At 36.7% G+C, this 20,505-nt stretch overlaps 3 protein-coding genes across 3 annotated transcripts in view; 1 reads left to right on the forward strand and 2 right to left on the reverse strand.

Annotated features, from left to right (window-relative positions):
• Window positions 1-1,939: 1,939 nt before the first annotated feature.
• LOC311072606 (solute carrier family 22 member 6) lies at window positions 1,940-10,055 on the forward strand. The gene is made up of 10 exons (XM_084097728.1): window positions 1,940-2,502; window positions 2,579-2,679; window positions 2,761-2,915; window positions 3,357-3,525; window positions 3,602-3,704; window positions 3,797-3,927; window positions 4,670-4,887; window positions 5,035-5,143; window positions 8,120-8,350; window positions 8,981-10,055. The coding sequence occupies exons 1-10, from the start codon at window positions 2,272-2,274 to the stop codon at window positions 9,072-9,074; spliced, it is 1,542 nt and encodes a 513-aa protein (XP_083953854.1). The 5' UTR covers window positions 1,940-2,271; the 3' UTR covers window positions 9,075-10,055.
• Window positions 10,056-11,849: 1,794 nt separating this feature from the next.
• LOC311071778 (E3 SUMO-protein ligase KIAA1586-like) lies at window positions 11,850-13,964 on the reverse strand (the record flags this gene model as incomplete). The annotated part of the gene is made up of 1 exon (XM_084096316.1): window positions 11,850-13,964. The coding sequence occupies one exon, from the start codon at window positions 13,962-13,964 to the stop codon at window positions 11,850-11,852; it is 2,115 nt and encodes a 704-aa protein (XP_083952442.1).
• A 1,720-nt stretch (window positions 13,965-15,684) lies between these two features.
• The window catches only part of sh3yl1 (SH3 and SYLF domain containing 1), a 29,945-nt gene continuing 25,124 nt past the window's right edge, over window positions 15,685-20,505 (reverse strand). Inside the window, exon 10 of the mRNA XM_084097729.1 lies at window positions 15,685-16,682. Coding sequence (XP_083953855.1) covers window positions 16,489-16,682 — 194 coding nt within the window. The 3' untranslated portion in view covers window positions 15,685-16,488. The remainder of the gene's footprint in view (window positions 16,683-20,505) is intronic.

The following is a 20,505-nucleotide window of genomic DNA, read 5'->3' on the forward strand; positions in this document are numbered from 1 at the left end:
GGACACAGAACCGTTTGAAACTGATAGTTTACAATTCACACTCAGGTAAACAGTAGCCTATATAGGCTAGCCTTTACCAGATGAAGTGTCAGAGTCAATACTGTGCCCAGTGGTGCAAAAATGGGGCATGCATGTGCAGTGCATAGGGGTGCCATTGTGCCCCATTCTTTGAAAATCTCCTTTATAAAAAAAAATCTAAAATTATTTTTTACAAAAAAAAATATATATATATATGAAAGGAAACGTTTTTATTTAACTTTTGTTTAACATTTAAAATTATTTTATTATATCAATATCAACCGCTCACCCTACTTTATCAGCGACATCCAGCATAGGCTATATGGTATTCCTGAACAACTGCTGAAAACAGCTAATACAAGCTCATCCGGGTTACTGAAGTCAGCAGTGCTACATGCTTGCTAGGAACTTGTTTTCTTCATGGAAGTTTTGCTTTTGGTGAGCTAATAAAATATTAAAACTCAGTCAAATCAATCTTTTGTGTACAATTATGTCATCCAGTGTTGTGGACTCGCTCTCTTGTTTCATGCAAATGCAGCTGCTCCCATTTTGTGACTGTTTTGTACACTGTTGGATTATAAGACAACAAATTTTAAACGTACGATTTTAAAACAGTTTAATCTCAAATCAATATCTCTTATCCCCATAATGATTTATGTGGCGAAATGCTATGTAATAAGTGGTATGACTGTAAGTTACCGGATCCCTTAAATGTCCTTCTACTTGGACTTGCCACGCTAGCAACTGCTCTCTCTGTGGAAGCTTTGCGTTGTTAAAATATATAATAAAATATTTCGACTAGGATCAATATTTCGTGTCTAATTATTTACTTGTGTGGCAAGTAGCCGTGTAATAATCGGGGGTTTATTCTGAGATAACAACCAGCTGGATGTAGCAGCTACTAATCACTATTTAATTTATATGAGGAAGACTATGTAGTCTTATTTAATATTTGATTATTCTGTACCTGAATACTGTTATACCTTCCTGAAAATTTTAAAGCTGTGTTTATTTCATTTGTTTAATCTTTGTTCTTTTAAATTTGTTTTGGCCATTGCTTGAAAGTTTATTTGTTCTTGTTTTATTTAAATTTCACTGGTAGGCCTATCTAAAATTTGGTAGCTTATTTATTTGAATAAAAGGTTACATGGGTCAAAACAACAATGGGTGGGGGATGGGGTGTAATGAGTGGGGGGCGCCAACACTGACGCCGGTTTCACACTGCTTAGGAGCAGCAAGCGCCCGTTTTGCTTTCACACTGGCAGCGTTTGTCTCGCGCAGCTTTTTTGAATACATAAATATTGATAGGTAGCCTAATTGATATACCTGAATTATATGTATTATTATATAGGCTATTATCTGCATATTTATTACATATTAGCACTCATCTCCATGAAAAGCATTCTGCAAAAGAGAAAAACTTTATGAAATCATTTAGATTGTTGAAATATCCGATACATATCTAATTTACAAACAATACCCATCATAAACCTCTTAAAGATAATTCATAAATGTATGTAATAACAAACAGCAAAGTTCTTATAGAGACGTTGGCTATTGTAGCCTAAATGAGAAATTATCGAAAAAAATAAATAAATAAAAAATTCAACAAAATCATGCACATCATTATGTCTATAGGCCTACTGTATGTGTGCTATATAAATCTGTCTATTCTATTTACCTTTCTATACTGAGTTGAGTTGTTCGCTCGTGGGCCAGGGAAAGGTACCAACACAACAGATATCATCAATGCGCTTTTTGGGTAAAACTGTTGTGTATTTTGGCCGTGATCAGTGTCACTTTAATTCACCGTGAGCGGCGCAGCAAAAATAGACTCGGCGACGACATGATCTCGGGACTTCTGCTTCTGCTCTGCTCCTGCTACGCACACGCTTATACGCTTTACAAACGCGTGCAGTGTGAAACCGGCGTGATCTTGCAAACCCCCCTCAGCAAATGTGCAGTTGCGCGCCCCTGCGCCTTGCCTCATTGACCCCGTCGCGTCATACTGGTAGTGAGAGATTCTAACTCTAGGAGTCCAAAGTAACCAACATGTGATATTCACATAATCAGAAAGACTTAGCCTACAAAGGATGGAGAGAAGACGTCTTCAGAAGTCCCAGTCATGTCAGGAACATCACGTTTCAAATGCTGACTCTCAGGGAAAGATAAGTGCTTGTTCTAACCGTAAGTGTATTTAGGGATACAACTCCTTTATAGGGGAACTTTAGGCTACTTCCAAGCACCGGCGAAATGAAGACGGACGGCGCTTTTTGTCGGTTTGTTGGTCCACTACAAAAACATGTTTATTTGATCCTTACTTTACCGATCTTTTTCACAGCCTTTACATTTTTCGTGGATGTGTTTACGTTACACATTACGCCTTGTAGTGAGAATATAGCGAAGTCTTTGAACCACAGAGTGGACATTAATATTTCCAACATCACAGCAAGTCGGACGGAGAATCACAGCGACCCCACGAGTGTGAGTAAGATTGCACAATATATAGCCTATTTAAAGCGCAGCACAAATGACAGCTACTGTATCTGTTTTGCCACAGGATGACACGTGTCACGAGGCTAATCCTTTTTCTCATGGGAAAGCGACATACATGACGGGTTTACTTATCGGCTCTTTATTCGGAGGTGCTGTATCTGACAGGTTGGTAGCCTATTCGCCCCTTTCTGTCAGGCGCTGTGCGACGAGTTAATAACAGAAAGTGTATTTTCTCCCTCCAATCAGATATGGAAAGAAATTACTACTCATTTGCTGCTCAGCGGTCCATGCAGTCGCTACTGTGATAGTGGCATTTCTGCCGTATGTGCCCGTGTACCTGACCGTCCGTGGCATCAGTGGTGCAGCCTGTTGTGCCATTCACATCTGCACCTACAGTTTAGGTACAGTAACGCTTATGTGTCTTCTTATTCTCTATTAACACTGGAGGACAACAAATAGACCATTTAAAATAAACTAGAATAACGGTGGTCAGTCTTGCACCTGGAAAACTACTTTTCTACAATGTAAAAAAAGACATGATCAATAAGTTATGACAACATATGTTTTTACATTGCTTTAACTCATCAAAATAAGTTAAGCAATTTTCAAACTTTATTATAAGTTATACAAGATTCAACTCATTTTTTAAGTCAGTTTAATGCAATTTAAAGATCCAAGTTGAGTGTATGCTACTTAAATTTTAAAGGCAGCAACTTATTTTTTTCCTCAAACTTTATATAGCCAATAGGCTATATCAGAATTGTACAATATAGATTGAGTACAGACTATAACTTGACAATGAATTTATGAGGCCTGATAAAAGTGCTTATCTGGTTTCTCAGGGGTTGAATGGAGCCTGCCCAAGTATCGCATCTGGCCTCCCACCCTGTTTTCTTTCGTCTTCAGTCTGGGAATGATGGGATTGGCCGGTGTAGCTTTCTTGACCAGTGACTGGATGCAGTTTTATCTGGCACTGGGCATCCCTCAGATCCTCTTTCTGCCTCTTTATTTGTTAGTAGAACCAACACAAAATCTTCAATGCATGTTAAAGTGTGTTGCATTATTTATTTATTTTTGCAATTATTAGTTTTCTTCCAGAATCTCCTCAATGGCTGCTTCTTAATAAGAGGATGGAAACATTAGAGTGCTATCAGAAAAGAAGTCCTGAGGACAAACACTACTTGGATCTTGTAAGTTGTAAAGTCGTACTCTAGAATTGCTCAAATGTTTGGAAAGTGCATGCAACATGAAAACGTAAATTGTACATTTCTTTCATTGACAGCTTTTGGAGTCTGTGGACATTGAGAAGCAGAAGTCACTCACAGAGAAGACTTCCATTAAAACAGAGTCTAATTTCGCCAACTTTACATCACATACTATACTGCTGCGCCTGTTTATCATGAGTTACATTGGGTATGGAAGTTTAACTCTGGTAATGCAATTTCAGTTATCGTTTTCATTTTCACTTTTTGAAAGTACGTTGCTGTATTTTAAAAGTAGCATGTGTTTTTCATAGATTTGGAGGATTTTTAAGTATGTGGCACAGAGGGAGGTGACCTTTTACTTTGAGGAATGTCTTACTGGAGTTGTTTTTAAAAGCTCAAATAGTTTTCCTGAATGACGTAACGTTAAGGGGCTGTTACCAGCAAACCCCACTGGCAAGTGTGACTGTAAAATATTATATGATCAATAATTTATGACAACATATGTTTTTACATTGCATTAACTCATCAAAATAAGTTAGGCCATTTTCAACTTTTTTATAAGTTATACAAGATTCAACTAATTTTTTTAAGTCAGTTTAATGTAATTTTAAGTTTAAATGACTTAAACATTCAAGTTGAGTGTACTTTAAAATTGAAGGCAGCAACTTTTTTTTTTAGAGTGAACTACCACTTTGCCTCGGATGTTTCCAAACTTTATATAGCATATAGGCTATATCAAAATTGTACAACATATATTTAGTACAGACTTAGCACAATTAAGTTGAAATGACTTAAACATCCAAGTTGATTGTACTTAAAAATTTAAGGCAGCAACTTTTTTTCTAATCATTTATTTTCTCAGTAACTACTGGCAATATCTGATCATATTCATAGATATTTCTATGATCCACACAGTCCTTTCACACACAGTTTTCATGTTTTTTCCACAGTTTTGCATCTGCTCTCACTTATTATGGGATCTGCTTCAGTGTGGGAAGTTTTGGTGTAAATATCTATCTGGCGCAGTTTTTCTCTGGACTGTCAGAGGCTCCCTCTTTGCTGCTTCCATTTCTGTTGAAGCGATGGGGCCGTAGGCCGTTCAGCATGGGCTCGCTGTTCCTTAGTGGCATTTCCTGTATGCTGTCCCTCCTCGTTTCCATGTTCTGCGGTGAGAGACACTGTCTATGAAATACAATCATCATATGATCATAATCTGAGATTGCTTAGTGCTTAGTGTAGATGCTATATGTGTAAGTTCATTAGAAGAATATCACTCTTACAACTGTTATTTGCAATATTTTCTCTTTCTGAACAGACATGCCTGCCCTTGTTATGACTCTGGCACTAATGGGTAAGCTGTGTATGCAGTCTACCACCTGCGTCTCTCTGCTCTATGGGATTGAGCTGTTCCCAACTGTAATAAGGTACACAATACCCAGACAGGCCTACCTGATAAAACTCATTATTGATATAATTAGATAACTCGTCTCTAAGTTCAAAACACACCTTAGAGTCTACCGTGGTAATGTTCAGATCTCTCAGTCATTAAATGTGCAAGGACAAACTTCTTTGTAAAGTGTGGAGAAATTTAGACCATTTGCAAAAAGTATCTATATTACAGCTCCTAAAAACATTTTAAAATGTGTCACGTTATGGTGCCGAAAACAACACGCATGAACCAGGAAATTCTATTTAAATGGTCTTTAATAACAAATCTAAAAATGCATAGGAGATTGCTTGAGATTTACTGGATAATATAACAAAACAGAAATAGTGTTAATTTTGTCAGCTATTTTTAAATTTAGTCTTAGTCTTTTATCAAACGTACTTTTATCTTATTTAGTCAACCTTGTCCTGTTTTTGTTTAGTCAAGTTTTAGTCGACTAAGGAAACTAACAAGGAGATTAACGAGGCTAAGCGGTAAGGAAAGACAAGAAACGCAGACACATGAACAAAAAGACAGTGAAACCAGACATTATCCTGACAGTCTGAGTATTTGCTGATCTATGAGAGTATTCAGTAGTAATCAAAAGAACATCTGTGGCATTTCCTGCACTGTTAGAGAGATATTGGATTGTTGGTCCACAGTGCGAGACGCAGGTAGACAGAGTTAAAATATGCCGATTCATGGTAGACATTATAAAACACTTTTTTCATCAGTTACATAATATTGTGTGGAAAGTGGCAGTGGTGTGTATGTAAGCAAACAGCACAGTACTAGATAGTAGATAAAAATGTTCACACACTTAATCTGAAATGTTCAGATAAATTGTTGTACACCTTGTTGCACAAGATCTGCTGTAATGAGTGAGAAGGCAATGATTGATTGACTTTATAAAACACTTTGTTACAGAGTTTAACTGAATTTGATTAGTTACACTCTTAAAAATAAAGGTTCCAAAAGGAACAGCAATGCCAGAGTAGTGATGCCATATACAGGTAGGAGAACCATTTTTGGGTTCCCTAAAATAAAAACATTTTTGTTTTTTTTCCTTATTGTGAAGAACATTTTAATAATCTAAAGGACATTTTTGTTTATAGGCCATCAATGCCAATAAAGAACCATTATTTTTAAGAGTGTAGCTGGAGGCAATGGGAACTTGTTCAAGGTGAAGTGTGCCTTTTTAAATGGAATGTAAAAAAAAGGTTTTTGAAACCTGTCATGACTTACTCATTTTGTCACAAAAAAATCCAGTAACTACAGCAACACTGAAAGTTTTTATTTATTTATTTTGTTGATTTGATATTGGTTAACACACTCAGTTTTCTCTAAATCTGAGAATAGTTGAGCTAATCCCATTTATCACACAACAAAACAGGAAAAATTGTATGTTTTGGAAGTTAATTTAAAAACACAAACTTTTGAAAACCGGTTTCAAAGTGCAAGTTTTTGAAAATGATAGTGTTATCATCTCCATGTAAACTACAAAAACGTGTATTTGTGAAAACGGTGACGTTATGTGCATGCATATTAAGTGTTAAGTCTGTAGGCCCGTAGTGTTTCTTTACAAAGTGACATCGCCATCTACTGGCCTGGCCTGCATAATACAGCTTTTTTTTTCTTTTCTTTTTTGCGGATTGGTGTGAACAGGATCGTTTTGACAATGTTGTCATCTGTACACAAGAAACACTATTTTTATTACATCGTTGTCATGTAAACATACCCCAAGGTTACATTACATTTACATCTACATTAATACGGATTCATTTGAAAATGGCGTTTTCGTTTCAAAACGCTCTCCTTCCACACTTGCGTTTTCCAAAAGTTTCTCGTCCACACTGAAACGTCGGAAAGTGATAAATTCACCTTACTGCTCATGCGGAAACCCTCTTAAAAGCTCACTGAGATGATACAGACGGAACAAGACATAATAAAGGGGGAGTTTTCAATTTGGTTCAAAATACAGTATCGGACAGGACAAAACATACCTCGTTGTCCAACTCTTATACTAAACAGTCTATACTACAATAGTCTTATACTAAACAGATTGGCCTGTCAGATCCCTGGAGGTCAAGATTTCCAACTAGTAAAGTGTTCTCTTTCTTTTCACGTTCACTGTTCATACTCATTTTTTTTCTTTTGGACGATAAAATGATACAGTCAGTATATTCATTTCCGATCATGACCCCACCTCTTTGGATTTAAAGCAACACTGTGTAGGATTTTCTCCCATCTAGCGGTGAAATTGTTTATGACTACCAACTGAATATTACTTTCTAGCCCCTCCCATTCCGAGGGCGTTTTAACTCCTACGGTGGCCGTATTATTTCAAATCTGCCGGCAGTCGCGAGTAATCTCCCCCTCGCATTCGTCACGGTACCACTGAGTGTAAAAACGCGAAAGGCGAAGCTTGAATTTCCAGGTTTGTCCCTCTTTGGCTAATGTATTTTCAAGATGGAGGCGCAACATGGCTGCCGCCATTCGAGCAACTCGCTCGTATGTATTCTAAATGGAAGAATCTACGCTTACGAGAATACTTGATTAGTTGGTAGAAGTAATTACACATTAATGAGCACATAACATTTTGACAGAACAAAGTGTTTTTTGCTAAAAATCAACTTAAAAAATTACACAGTGTAGCTTTAAGGTTTCCACAAGTCAGAACTTATTCTAAACAATGGATAATTAGTTCACATTTAAAAAAAAACAGTTTTCTGTTTTTAGTTCAAAACGGTGTTGTGTAAACAACCCCTTAGTGTGGACAAAGCCTAAAAGAAATTTCAGTCAGAACTCAAAATGTGTAGTTATAGTGTTTTGCCTTTGGAGGACAGTGTAGCAGTTGCGAATGTTGCAATTTATGCAATGTTGTAACTTATTTTCAACAAGTACATTATTGTTCATGAAATGCACATTGAATTGAAGTCTCTTCCTCACTAACAAAGTGTTTTACTCTATGCAGGCAGAAATGCGTCGGCCTGGTTAGTCTTTGTTACCGAGCGGCCTGTATTATAAATGCGGTGGTGACCCCTGAGGGCGGGATCCCTCTGCCAGCTATGATCTGTTACAGCAGTGGGCCGATCATTGGTGCAGCCCTGTGCTTGTTTCTCCCAGAGACCAGTGGCATCCCTTTACCAGACACAGTACAGGACTGTGAGAAACAGCCCAGACTGAAGCTCTCATGCTCTGCATGGTGAGATGCATGAAAAAAAATTCATTTTATTAAAAAAAAAAACACTTATAATATGACATATCTTTTAAGAATCAAAAATACAAGACAAAAAGATGACAATCATTGAACAAAGAAGTCATTTCTGCAAACTGTCTTTGCTTTTAACATATTACATATATCATTTAAATATATATTCAAATTAAATTTAGCATTCTTGGTGAGTGCCTGTATGTTGTCATTGTATACTTAACCAGCCATATAGAAGAGCTAAGTATATATGATACGGCCCTGAAGTTCTAGTAGCTGAAAAGCTTCTGTTTCATAAGCTGCTGCTGATCAGGTTAAACAAACATGAACATGTACGGAATATTTTGAATTCCAGAGAGGTGAATGGGACAGTATGTCAGAATTGTGTTGTAAACAAGTGTGCGGCACAGCATCCATGTTAAACTTAGCAGTAAATGTCATACCATGATAGCTTTTTATTATCAGCATGCTATCTACTGTATATCATTCTATATAACCAAAGATAGCAACTAAGATATAAGGGGAAAAAATGCTGGTCAGCTGCAGCCAAATAGTAAACATTTTAATAAGAAGAATAAATACAAATCATTATGAATTAATAAAATGTTTTTTTTTTTATTTCAGTTTGCCCATGAAGCATAAACAGGAGTCAGATGTTTCTTTTACCAAGGAGACGGACATGAAGAACCAAACGGAATGCAGTCCACTCTCAGCATAGTCAACAAGTGGACACTGTTTCCTGTCTTAGCAGAAAGTGACTTGTTCATATTATTTTAAATTTCGTTTAATGTCTTTTTTTTATATCAGTTTTGTAAAAGTGAGTGTCTATGCTCAGGATGTCAGCATTTCAAAATGATATTTTAAAGGAATTCTACTATGTAATGGTTTTTTGAGATGCGTCAATAATGAACTTTACTTCTGGATGAAGATACTGGAACATCTGACAAAACACGTTATTATGGAATCATTCGATGCTGCTATTGATAAATGCACAATTTGTCTTAATAGAGCTCAAAAAACGCACACATTTTTATACATTTTCTCCTTTGAGTATATAGTTTTGTAAAGCTTTATTGACAAATTTACAGAATTGATTTCTTACATTTTGCACTTGGATCTTTAAAAAGTAAAATGTTTACCTTCACAAAAACACTTGGGGGCAAAGTCTGTAATTCTTAAACAAGTCTTACAATGAAATACAGTTGGTTAAATCATTGTTTTGAACAGCTTGCATAATATACCATGCAACAATAATACTACAGTAATGGCCATGTTTGTGTGTGGAGAGTCTTCAACTCGAGATATAATGTGCACATTTCTGATTTTATTAAAAAGGTTATTTATTGGTAATATGGTTCTGTGAACATTCAAGGGTTCTTTAGATTATTAAAATGATCCTCACAAACTGTTCAGGTTTCTGAGGTTCTTTGGGGAACCCAAAATGGCTTTTCCATGGCATTGCTGTTAAAACCTTGATTTTTAAGAGTGTGTGTGACAATCATTGGTACTGCAATGTTATCTACATGTTTGATTTCTCCTCGAGCATAAAGGCCACTGCTCATGCATGCTGGCTATGGAAAGTACAATTTTATTTTCTTGATATCAAAGACATTACGCATATGGTTATTTGCTGAAGTGGAATAGAATCATTACTAGAACTGAATTATTATGTGTCTAGAACTTTCTACTATTTGTCTTTAAAAAAAACACAAAAAACTTCCAACCCAGCTGCTTCTTAAATGAGTCACCAGTATTACATGTGTGATTTTTGGATGTCTTTACAGTTTTTTTAAGAAAGTTTAACAAAGTGGTCACATATTAAGATCCAAGTACAGCATACATTTAACCTCACCCAAGGGTCCAAACCAGGGTTCGAATTATGATTTCATCTTTGTGGGGGTCTCTTTAAAAAAAGAAAAAAAGTAGCCTATATGAGCAGGCGCGGTGTGTGCAGTGCAGTCCAGAAGGGGGGCATATGAAATGCATGGGAGGGCACAATTATTATTAGCCTACAGTACGTATATTTATAATAATACACTGAGTGTCGGATAATTTATGATGAGATGCGCTCCAGTTCACGAGCAAGGCGGCGCCTGCGCCTCGCCGCCTCCATGTCATGATTATAGTGTCTGCTATATTTTGCTATATTAGAATTCCAGGCAATTGGCTGATTAAAAAAAATATAAAAATTAATATACAATTTATACAAAACGAAATTCACTTTAAAGAAAGATTTTATACAAAACAAAACTTAATGAAGTGGTCAAAATCATGTCTGACCCACACCATGTCTCCCGATATATTGCGCATCCTATCTTACTCGTGCTGTTCACTTTTCACAAATTAACATAGTATTATAAAAAAAAATAACATTATAATATTTAAGAAAATATGAAAACACATATTTAATGTGTTTTCATACAACACATAAGCCTACAGACTCTCTATTTGTACAAATTGCTGCACATTCATGTAATTCTGAATTTTGCACACATAAGTTGAAAGGCATTTGTTTGTGCGTAAAACATTTATCAACATTTATCAAGTTCACGGATAATTTATGATGAGATGCGCTCCAATTCACGAGCAATGCAAGTGACCGCGGCGCGCAGCGCCTCCATGTCATGATTATATTGTTGTTATATTTGCTTCTTATTTGTTAAAAAAAATTATAAAAATTAAGATACAATTTATACAAAACGAAATTCACTTTAAAGAAAGGCTTTTTGCAAAACAAAACTTAATGAAGTGGTCAAAATCATGTCTCCCGATATATTGCGCATCCTATCTTACTCGTGCTGTTCACTTTTCATATTCAACATAGATGGAAAAAAATAACATTATAATATTTTAACAAATATGAAACTAAATACGCTTATTTAATGGCTACAACACGTAGGCCTACAGACTCTCTATTTGTACAAATTGCTGCACATTCATTTAATTTTGAATTTTGCACACATAGGTTTAAAGGCATTTGTTTGTGCGTAAAACATTTATCAACATTTATCAAGTTCACGGATAATTGTGCGTGCATTTATTAATAAATAAATTGCTTAACACTGCACTTCATTCTTTTGAGTTCAACGTTTATTAATACAGGAGTAGAGAAACGACAATAATAAACCACCTTATATCACCCTGTTGCTACTAATGGTATGACTTTGTTGTCCTCATGAATGGGCAAAGAATAGGCTCTTCAAAGTGGTATCCTTTGGTATTTAATTCACTTTTACTTTACAACAAGCAGCAACCGAGGTATAACATGACCAAAAACACGCCCATGCATGGTGAAATAATGTGAAAATTCAGAAAGGAGGATAATTCCACTAAACACACACATACTGTCAAGAACAGGGCAGGATCATACAAAATAAATTTTAGAACATCTTCCCCTTGACTAATCTTTTTCCCCTTAGGCCTATATTTAAATAAAATTCATATTCAAATTATGCAATGGCCAGTTAAACAAAAGCCATTAATTAGCCTACCATTATGCAGAGAAAATGGACCAAAGTGGTCTGATTTCAGCAGGCTGTGGTTGTGGTCCTGGGACCCATGATGCTGACGTCCGATGTCCTGTCTTTATCCACGATTGGACGAATGGAGCAGGATCAAATCTGTCGAGGGGTGGCCCATTTAAGTCCACGAACAACAATGCAGAAAGGCTCCTGGCACGCAGTCTGTTTCTGGTCTGACAGTCTGTGTCATTGCATGCAGAAAATCCTCTCTCGCACTCTGCAGAGGTCGGGAGAACGGTGTTGCTTGCCACAATAAGTCTTTTTATTGTATTTCCCAGATCTCCTTCCAATTTCCAGTCTCTGAACTCACTGACTGCTTCAGTAACGGACTCTCCGAGAAGTTTTGCAAATGTCGCAACCTCATGCTCTCCAAAGAGAACTAGTTCCGCTCTCTCTTTGGGCCAAAAGTGTTGATCCATTGGCTTCAACATAGTCACTAGGTCACTGTCGGGGAGACGCTTGGTGAGATTGTCAACGATTGCCTGGTAAAACTGGGTCTTTTTTATTTTGGGCTGCGCTTCGGTGAGAACAATCCCTTTGAGCTGTCCCTTGGTTATGGCCGTTTTGACTTTAATTTCAGTTTTCCCCCCTCGGTCTTTCATGGCAGAGAGCACCTCAATTGTTTGGTGAATGAAACGGCTTGCATCAACCAGAGAAGTGTCCCGTCTCTGCAATTTAAGGGAGAGTCCTTGCAGCTCACGCAACACGTCTTTCATTGTCGCTAAATCCTCGACAAACCCGGTGGATGACAGATGCTTTAGCAAACCAGTGTATTTGACCCTCTCCACACCAGAACGTGACCCATCTTCACTAGCTGATCGAAAGTGATGTGCCAACACAGGAAAATCCTTGAGCACAGCTTTAACAGTGTTGAAACTGCTTGCCACCCATCTTATTGTAAAGACTTTCCCAATTTTAAGAATCTGCATGTTTAGCTCTGAAGCTGCTTGCTCCAACTCCCTTGCGTTTTTTGTGGACTGATGGTAAATCGCATAGAGCTTGGAGAGGAAACATTCTAAATGATTGCACCCTGCAACCACCTTCAATGAGTCATTCACAGCTAACTCTACACGATGTGCAAGGCAATGTACTGCCTGAAGTCGAGGAAAATCCTGTTTCAGTCTTTCTATGAGTCCCGTCTGTTTCCCGGTTAGGACAGCAGCACCGTCTGTGGCTATGCTTATTAAATTTTTCCGAAGAAACGCTGCATCCATCCCAGCCACCTGAAGACTGTTTTTCAGTGCGTTATACAGAGATTCCGCATCTGTACCCTGGTCCAACTCAACAATGTCAAAAAACAAATTGTCCAGGTCTCCCTTCCCAGTAACATCGCATCTCACATAAATAATCATGTAAGCATGGCCATGAATTGTGCTTTCATCAAGTGTAACGCTAATACGGGAATCAAGTGCTTTCACATTAGAAATGATTTTCTTTTTCATCTGTTCTGCAATGTGCTCAACCATGTTGGCACACGAGTGATCAGATCGGTGAGCAGGGCCCACTGTTGCACCATTTAGCTCATTAACTTTCATTATGGGACTGAATTTTGAGAAAGGCAACCTTTCTTTAGCAACAGTATAGGCGGCCCTGAATGAACTGGCTGTCTCCTCAAACATAGCCGAACTTAGTTTGACAACATTGCTTGGAAGTATTTCTTTTTGTTTGAGATCTGCTATTTCAGCAGCTCGTTTATGGGCAAGACTGTCACGGTGTATGTAGATTTTTTTGCGCAACTGCTTCTGCACAGGGCTACTCACTGTCCCATTGATCCAGGCATCCGACAAATGCACGCCAATTTTCTTCTCTGAAAGTAAGAGAGTCTTAGCTTCCTTGCAGATGATGCATCCAAGTCCACCCTCCCCTGTAACCAGCCAGGGGTTTCTTTCCTTCCATGACCTCCACTGATTTAGTCCCCATTTCTTTGGCAGTTGTTGCTCAGTTTTGTCCATAGTGTCAGACCTGGCTTTTTCATTCTCCTTTTCTGAGGTAACATTCATCTCTGTCCCACATTCAGCACCGGCAGCAGCAGAACTAGTGGTGGTAACAGCGGCAGAGTCGTCTTCAGTCCCAGTGCTATGCACCATGCTAGCAGGTGGATTTAGACAGTCCTCTGACGATGTTTTTTGTTTTTTTGAAATAAACCCGAATTTTGCCAAAGTTCCTGATGTTGGTAGCACTATTTTTATTTTTGGTGGCATGGCTGCTGGTTCTAAACTTTACACAATTTCTTTTCATTTTAGCCATGAAACAAATGTTTACCAGTTCTTCTTCTAAAAGGGTTAACGTTAGCAAGTTCAAAAAAAATGATAGCGTGCTCCTGTGCCCCCTAGTGGCTTGGTGGTAAAGTTCATACACAAACATGCTGCAGTCACGATATGTGCCTAGTAGCTTACTGATGTAAATAAATACAAATGTTTAATAAAAAAGCGTTACCAACACAATTCAGTTTAAATAGTACATTTGGTTTAATTTGTTATTTAATGAGGTCAAATATATGTTGTTCGTGGTAACAATTTTTTGGGTAATAAATAATTCCGACGATATTAAGCGTGTGTTTAAGTGGTCCAGTGGCAGAACTTTTGCCGAGCGTGTCAGAGGTTCTCGGTTCTAATCCGCACTCGTAGGCTATTTTTTTTTTCCTCATCAATTCAAAACCGATTGTTTTTCAGTGGTTGTATATCAGGCAAGGACATGTTTGTGTTTTGTAATTTCACCGGGAGGAATAGAGAGACTCCACAACGGATTAAAGCGCGCGTCCGAGTGAAGACTGTGTGCGATCCACAAGAGAACACAGTATCCGCGCCACTGATCGCAGCGGCAACGAGCACTTTGACCACTTCATTTAAAAAACAACACATTTCAGCGCTAGATCGCCTCTTATTTAACAATGAATTAAATGAATGCTCTGCTTGTTAACTGGAGATGTTTTTTTTTTATTTGTATTGGTATATTAGTGCCGCGAGATGTTTCAAAACTGGTGGGGACAATATCGACCTTAGCAAAAAGTGGTCCATGACATGTCCTCATCCGCAAATTATGCCTATGTTAAAATGACACTTGCCTGATGGGTTATGCTACTGCTAGATCGGACGTTGACGTCACTTCTGTGAGTTGAGAAAAGTCAGTAAAAGTCCTGGCAGAAAGCGAAGCATAATAATATGTGATGACGATCCGAGATCCCGCGAGATCCATGTGTTTGGCATCTTGTCTTTTAAGTCACGCTACAGTAGTCTGAAGGAAAAAGTGCTTTATTTGTAATTTAAAATAACGGTGCTGATGATTTTTAGAGACCCCCACAGGTGTATGATTTTACTGCTTTCATGGGAGCTCATCCTCTTTCTATGGGAGCTCAGCTCCCACTGGCTCCCACGTAATTCGAACCCTGGTCCAAACACATTCAATCAGCTGAAGTCTTGCAACAGTAACAACTAATAACCAGTAATGTTATATTTTTCACTACATATACATATTTGTAAATACTCTGATCTATGTATACCTCTGAGGCAAAATTACATGTAGGTATAGCACATAACTGAACATTCCGCTTCAGTTGTTTTTCTTTCCAGGTGTAAAAGAATTTGCATGATGCTGTTACAGAACATAATTTGCTTATTTATAGATCATTTTTAAGAGTAGTGCACAGAAAGTGCTTCCTATTTGATTGCTTTACTCTGGATAAGATGCTTAGCTTGTATGACTCCTTGTGGGCAATTCATTATGAGCAATAAGATTTATGTAATATAATATATTCTAACTTAATTTCTCTTATTTTAAGTTTTACACCAGCACCACAGACAAATTAATATAAGTTAAAAATGTAGGAAATTATCTTTATTAGAACTGATATACATTTATAGACATTTTAAATCAATAGGAAAACAATAATTTATGTTTAATTAACATTTGTGCAAAAAGCAATAAATTACATTATAGCACAGAAAACAATCCCTCAAACACTTCCTTAAAAAAACACAATTCAAAACAGATCAAGTCAGATGTGAAGTTTAAAAGTTTACAGTTCATAACACTTTAAATAAGGCATCTTTATAGTTTTCATAACCATTTTAAAGCTTTTCGTTTGTAGTAACATTTGTTTGCAACAACTGTTATAATCAGAGAATATAAATGGCACAACATGCAGTTGTGTGTTTTTGCCGATGGCAAACCATTGTGCTATCATGTTTCAAATACCTGGAGCAATGCACTTAAAATATCACAATGTCACTTTTTATGCGTTTCAGTGATAATCAGTGTGTCTGCATAAAACAGCATAACTGTATTCCAGTGCAATCCTAAACTATAACATAATTAAAAATATAAATCTATAAAAAAGGAACGTTTTACTAGTCAACCCACATACCAATAATCAAACGGAACAAAAAAATGGAGGAACAAATAAAATAATAATTCACCAATGGCAGGAACATTGAAAAAACACCCGCTGTTATCCCTTCATACAACCCGTGAGAGGAACACTGACCTCAAGAGCTCCTAAAAATGTACACCTCCTTCATAAACTTCATTTCAAACTGTGCAAAAGAAAAGGCCCTGCCAATGCCAGACATCATTTGTCATCAAATTGAGCTTTTCTTAGGCATCTTAAGTACTTCAGCTATAGGACACAAAATTGGCTGGGAAGATCCCAACCTTCCCTCGTAGTTCTCCCTCCCACCAGTCGTACTGGGACTCAGTTTTGGTGATAACTGTGATGCGGTCTCCCGCAGCAAAGCTCAGATCCCCGGGCTGCTGGCCGCTGAACGGATGCACAGCTGTGACCACTAGAGAGCCGCCTGATGCTTGACCTACAACACAAACAGAGGAACCGTCATCATCTGGTTGAAAACACTGTTTAGTTATTGCAGGATTTGAAATTCTAATTAATTACAAATCAGTGTACACTGTAAAAAAAAAATTTACATCCCCAAGTCAAAAATTTCAAGTGACCGATAACATCTAAATTTTTCAATTAGTCTGACGTATTATTTCTCATTGAGCCAATGTTAACAGACTATTGCAACAAGAATTTCACTTGGGCCAATTGAAAAATGTAGATGTTATCGGTCACTTGAAATTTTTGATTTGGGAGGGTTAAATTTTTTTTACAGTGTAAAGGCAATTCATTAAATTTAATAATATAACTAATGACTCTCAAACTAATTCCTTGTTATTAAAGACAAGAAAACAATTAGTAAAACATATTCATGAACAAATACATATATACTAAATTTAAAAACTAAAATGATTTTTTTTTTTTAGTTAGTTACTGTAGCATTTTTAAATTGTAATTCTAATTACAGCCATCAGCATGAAGGCTACTTAAAGCATAATATATGATTCCCAAATGATTAAAAACAATAAAATATTAAACATATTCATGAACTGATTAAAAATGAAACTATTAATGCATAAATACATTTTAAAAAGTTCTACTTTTGTATTAACATGTTTGTGTTCTCAAATTTTTATTATATGTAAACTTTATATATTCCTTTTATTTGCATTTGTAATTCTTTTGTTGAAATTCATTTGAATTTATTTAAAATTTATCCTGAATGGTATTCCAGCACTGCTTTGGAACAATATGCATTATGACTAATTAAACTGTATGGTGCATTTAATGTGCTTTTCCTTATTTGTAAGTCAGTTTGATAAATTATTAAATGTAAATGTAAATGTATAAATGTTGCACATGCAATTGTACAAATTATAGGCAAGTTTTTAATATCATACATATTTACTCATGATTATGTTAATATAATGTCACCCTTAAGCATGTCACATGCTTAGAGTGACATTATATTAACATAATCATGAGTAAATTTATATGATATTAAAAACTTGCCTATAATGTATTAAATTGTAATAGCAAATGGTCAACACTAGAGAGCAGCATGTGTTCTCTTAAAACAGTTTAGCCCACTTTGGTTCAGTTAATTGGCACACTCTCGCTCACACACACTTTAAACACCACAAAACTTTCCAACTCTAATAGATGGTGGTGCGCAACACAGTATTAACATCTGCAGATAATATCTGTCAGCCAGGGGCAAAACCCTTTTCTTTATCTGTCTATCAACATGTTAAGATATAAACAACTGCAATCATCTCTGCTGTCAGGTTAACATACAGCAAACGTAAACCTTCAATTACTGAAACTCTTGACTATGTGATTTAACACATCAAGCTGGAATAAATGAAAGATTTACAGTAATCTATGTTATTCCTTCAATACATACAATACATTTTTAACCAAATTGCAAAACACTTTAGCCTACTCTTGATGTCTGGTTAAACACAGTGTCCAAAAGACGACCTTTGATTAGTGACCTAGAAATTTTAGCAGAATCTTAAAGTTGGCATGAAATGAAAAGTCACCCTATTTTATAAATGTATGTTAATTTTAACAATTCATTCGAGCATGTTTAATTTTTATAATTTATTTATCTCATCATTTGTAATTAAAAAGTCATAACTCGATCTTCCAGGGAAATTAAGGACATATGCGGACCTCTCCAATGCCCATCGTTCCCATAAACCCCGGCCCTTTTTTTCTTTTTTTTCTTTACAAATCGCCTGCAAGCTCGCATTCAGATCTGCCTCCATCCGACTCCCGGAAGAGGTGGGATGTCTGAAACATGTATCATTTTTTTCTGCTGTGGAACACAGTCCATACAATGAAAGACAATGGACCCCAATGACTTTTATTCTATGGACAATTTTAATATATACAGACCCTTTCCAAAAAATTAGAATATCATGGAAAAGTTTATTTATTTCCATAATTCCATTCAAAACGTTAAACTTCCATAGATTATAGATTCAGGGCCCACAACTTAAACGATTTCAAGTATTTAGTTGTTTATTTGTACATAATTTGGGCTTCCAGCTCATAAAACCCACGAAAACAGGATTTCAAAAAATTACATGAAATCACACAGTAATTACACAGTGATACCATGGTCATTGAACCAGGTTTTGGGTTCTTTTGGCAGTGTGGGCAGGTGCAAATCCTGCTGGAAAATGAAGGAAGCATGAAGTGCTCTGAAAATGTCCTGGTAGACGGCTGCGTTGACTCTGGATTTAATAAAGCACAGTGGACCAAAGTCCTCTTTTCTGATGAGAGCACATTTTGCATCTCATTTGGAAACCAAGGTCCCAGAGTCTGGAGGAAGAATGGAGAGGCACACAATCCAAGATGCTTGAAGTCCAGTGTGAAGTTTCCACAGTCTGTGTTGGTTTGGGGAGCCATGTCATCGGCTGGTGTTGGTCCACTGTGCTGTCCACTCAACGCAGCCGTCTACTAGGACATTTTCAGAGCACTTCATGCTTCCTTCAGCAGACAAGCTTTATGGAGATGCTGACTTCATTTTCCAGCAGGATTTGCACCTGCCCACACTGCCAAAAGAACCAAAACCTGGTTCAATGACCATGGTATCACTGTGTAATTACTGTGTGATTTCATGTAATATTCTAATTTTTTGAAATCCTGTTTTCGTGGGTTTTATGAGCTGGAAGCCCAGATTATGTACAAATAAACAACTAAATACTTGAAATCATTTAAGTTGTGGGCCCTGAATCTATAATCTATGGATGTTTAACGTTTTGAATGGAATTATGGAAATAAATAAACTTTTCCATGATATTCTAATTTTTTGGAAAGGGTCTGTATATTTGGTGCTTCACAGAACAATACATTTTTTATTCTTTACGATAATCCGTTTCACTCTGATGTAGAAAAAATAATAATAATAATCTGTCGCTACATCCATTACATCACAACTATGTTTCATTTATTTTATGTCATAACCAGTGGTGTAAAGTATCTGAGTAAATGTAATTAGTTACTTAAGTATCTTTTTGGCTACTTTGTTTTATTGAGCATCAAAGATATTAGCAACTTTTACTCTCTACTTGACTACATTTTTGAATAAGTATATGTACACTCTACTCCAATACATTTGTGATGAGTAATGCAATTACCCGTTACATTTTGCATGGCACCTAACTTTTTCTGCAGCAGTTTATTTCTGCTACAAAAGAGATGTATCTTAGGTGTTGAGGACTAGAGCATCTTTCAGCCCACATTCAGTACAAGTAAAATACTTAAGTACTGTTACTTAAAATCAGATACTTTAAGACTTTTACTCATTGTATTGGAATTGGTGACTTGTTACTTTAAATGGTCATTTTCTCTGTAAGGTATCTATACTTTTACTCAAGTTTGGTTTTCAGGTACGCTTTACACCTCTTTATTGTTTAACACTTTTGAATTAACTAAAACTTCCTGCCTTATTTTTATTTTCAAAACAAATTTTGAATCCCAGATTTCCAATGTGGTTTTAGACTCTATTTCATTGGCATCCAACATGCATCAAGTGCCACCAAAGGATGCGAACTGGAGTATGAACCCGGAGAATGGGGGAAAACTGGTGGCGGGGGGGTTTCAGGAGTGAAGACATAAGAGAGGAGCAAGGAATCAGACAGAGTTGGAATGTGATTTCACACTGTTGGCACCTGCTCTGAAATCTCCTGACTCCAAATAAACCTCGGGCATAGCCAAAAGCTTCAGTCGAGCCGTTTTTCACACTAAACGCTTTTGACTTGTATCCTAAAATAACTGCATCC

This window comes from Abramis brama (assembly GCF_963993115.1).
Source record: "Abramis brama genome assembly, chromosome: 21".
Taxonomy (NCBI): Eukaryota; Metazoa; Chordata; class Actinopteri; order Cypriniformes; family Leuciscidae; genus Abramis; species Abramis brama.

Bases quoted from the DNA above. Each gene is read 5' to 3' on its own strand.
- LOC311072606 (XM_084097728.1), top strand. From the start codon at position 2,272: ATGAAGACGGACGGCGCTTTTTGTCGGTTTGTTGGTCCACTACAAAAA. The intron at 3,705-3,796 runs GTAAGTTGTAAA...TTTCATTGACAG, and splicing joins ACAAACACTACTTGGATCTT to CTTTTGGAGTCTGTGGACAT. The intron at 4,888-5,034 runs GTGAGAGACACT...CTTTCTGAACAG, and splicing joins CCTCGTTTCCATGTTCTGCG to ACATGCCTGCCCTTGTTATG.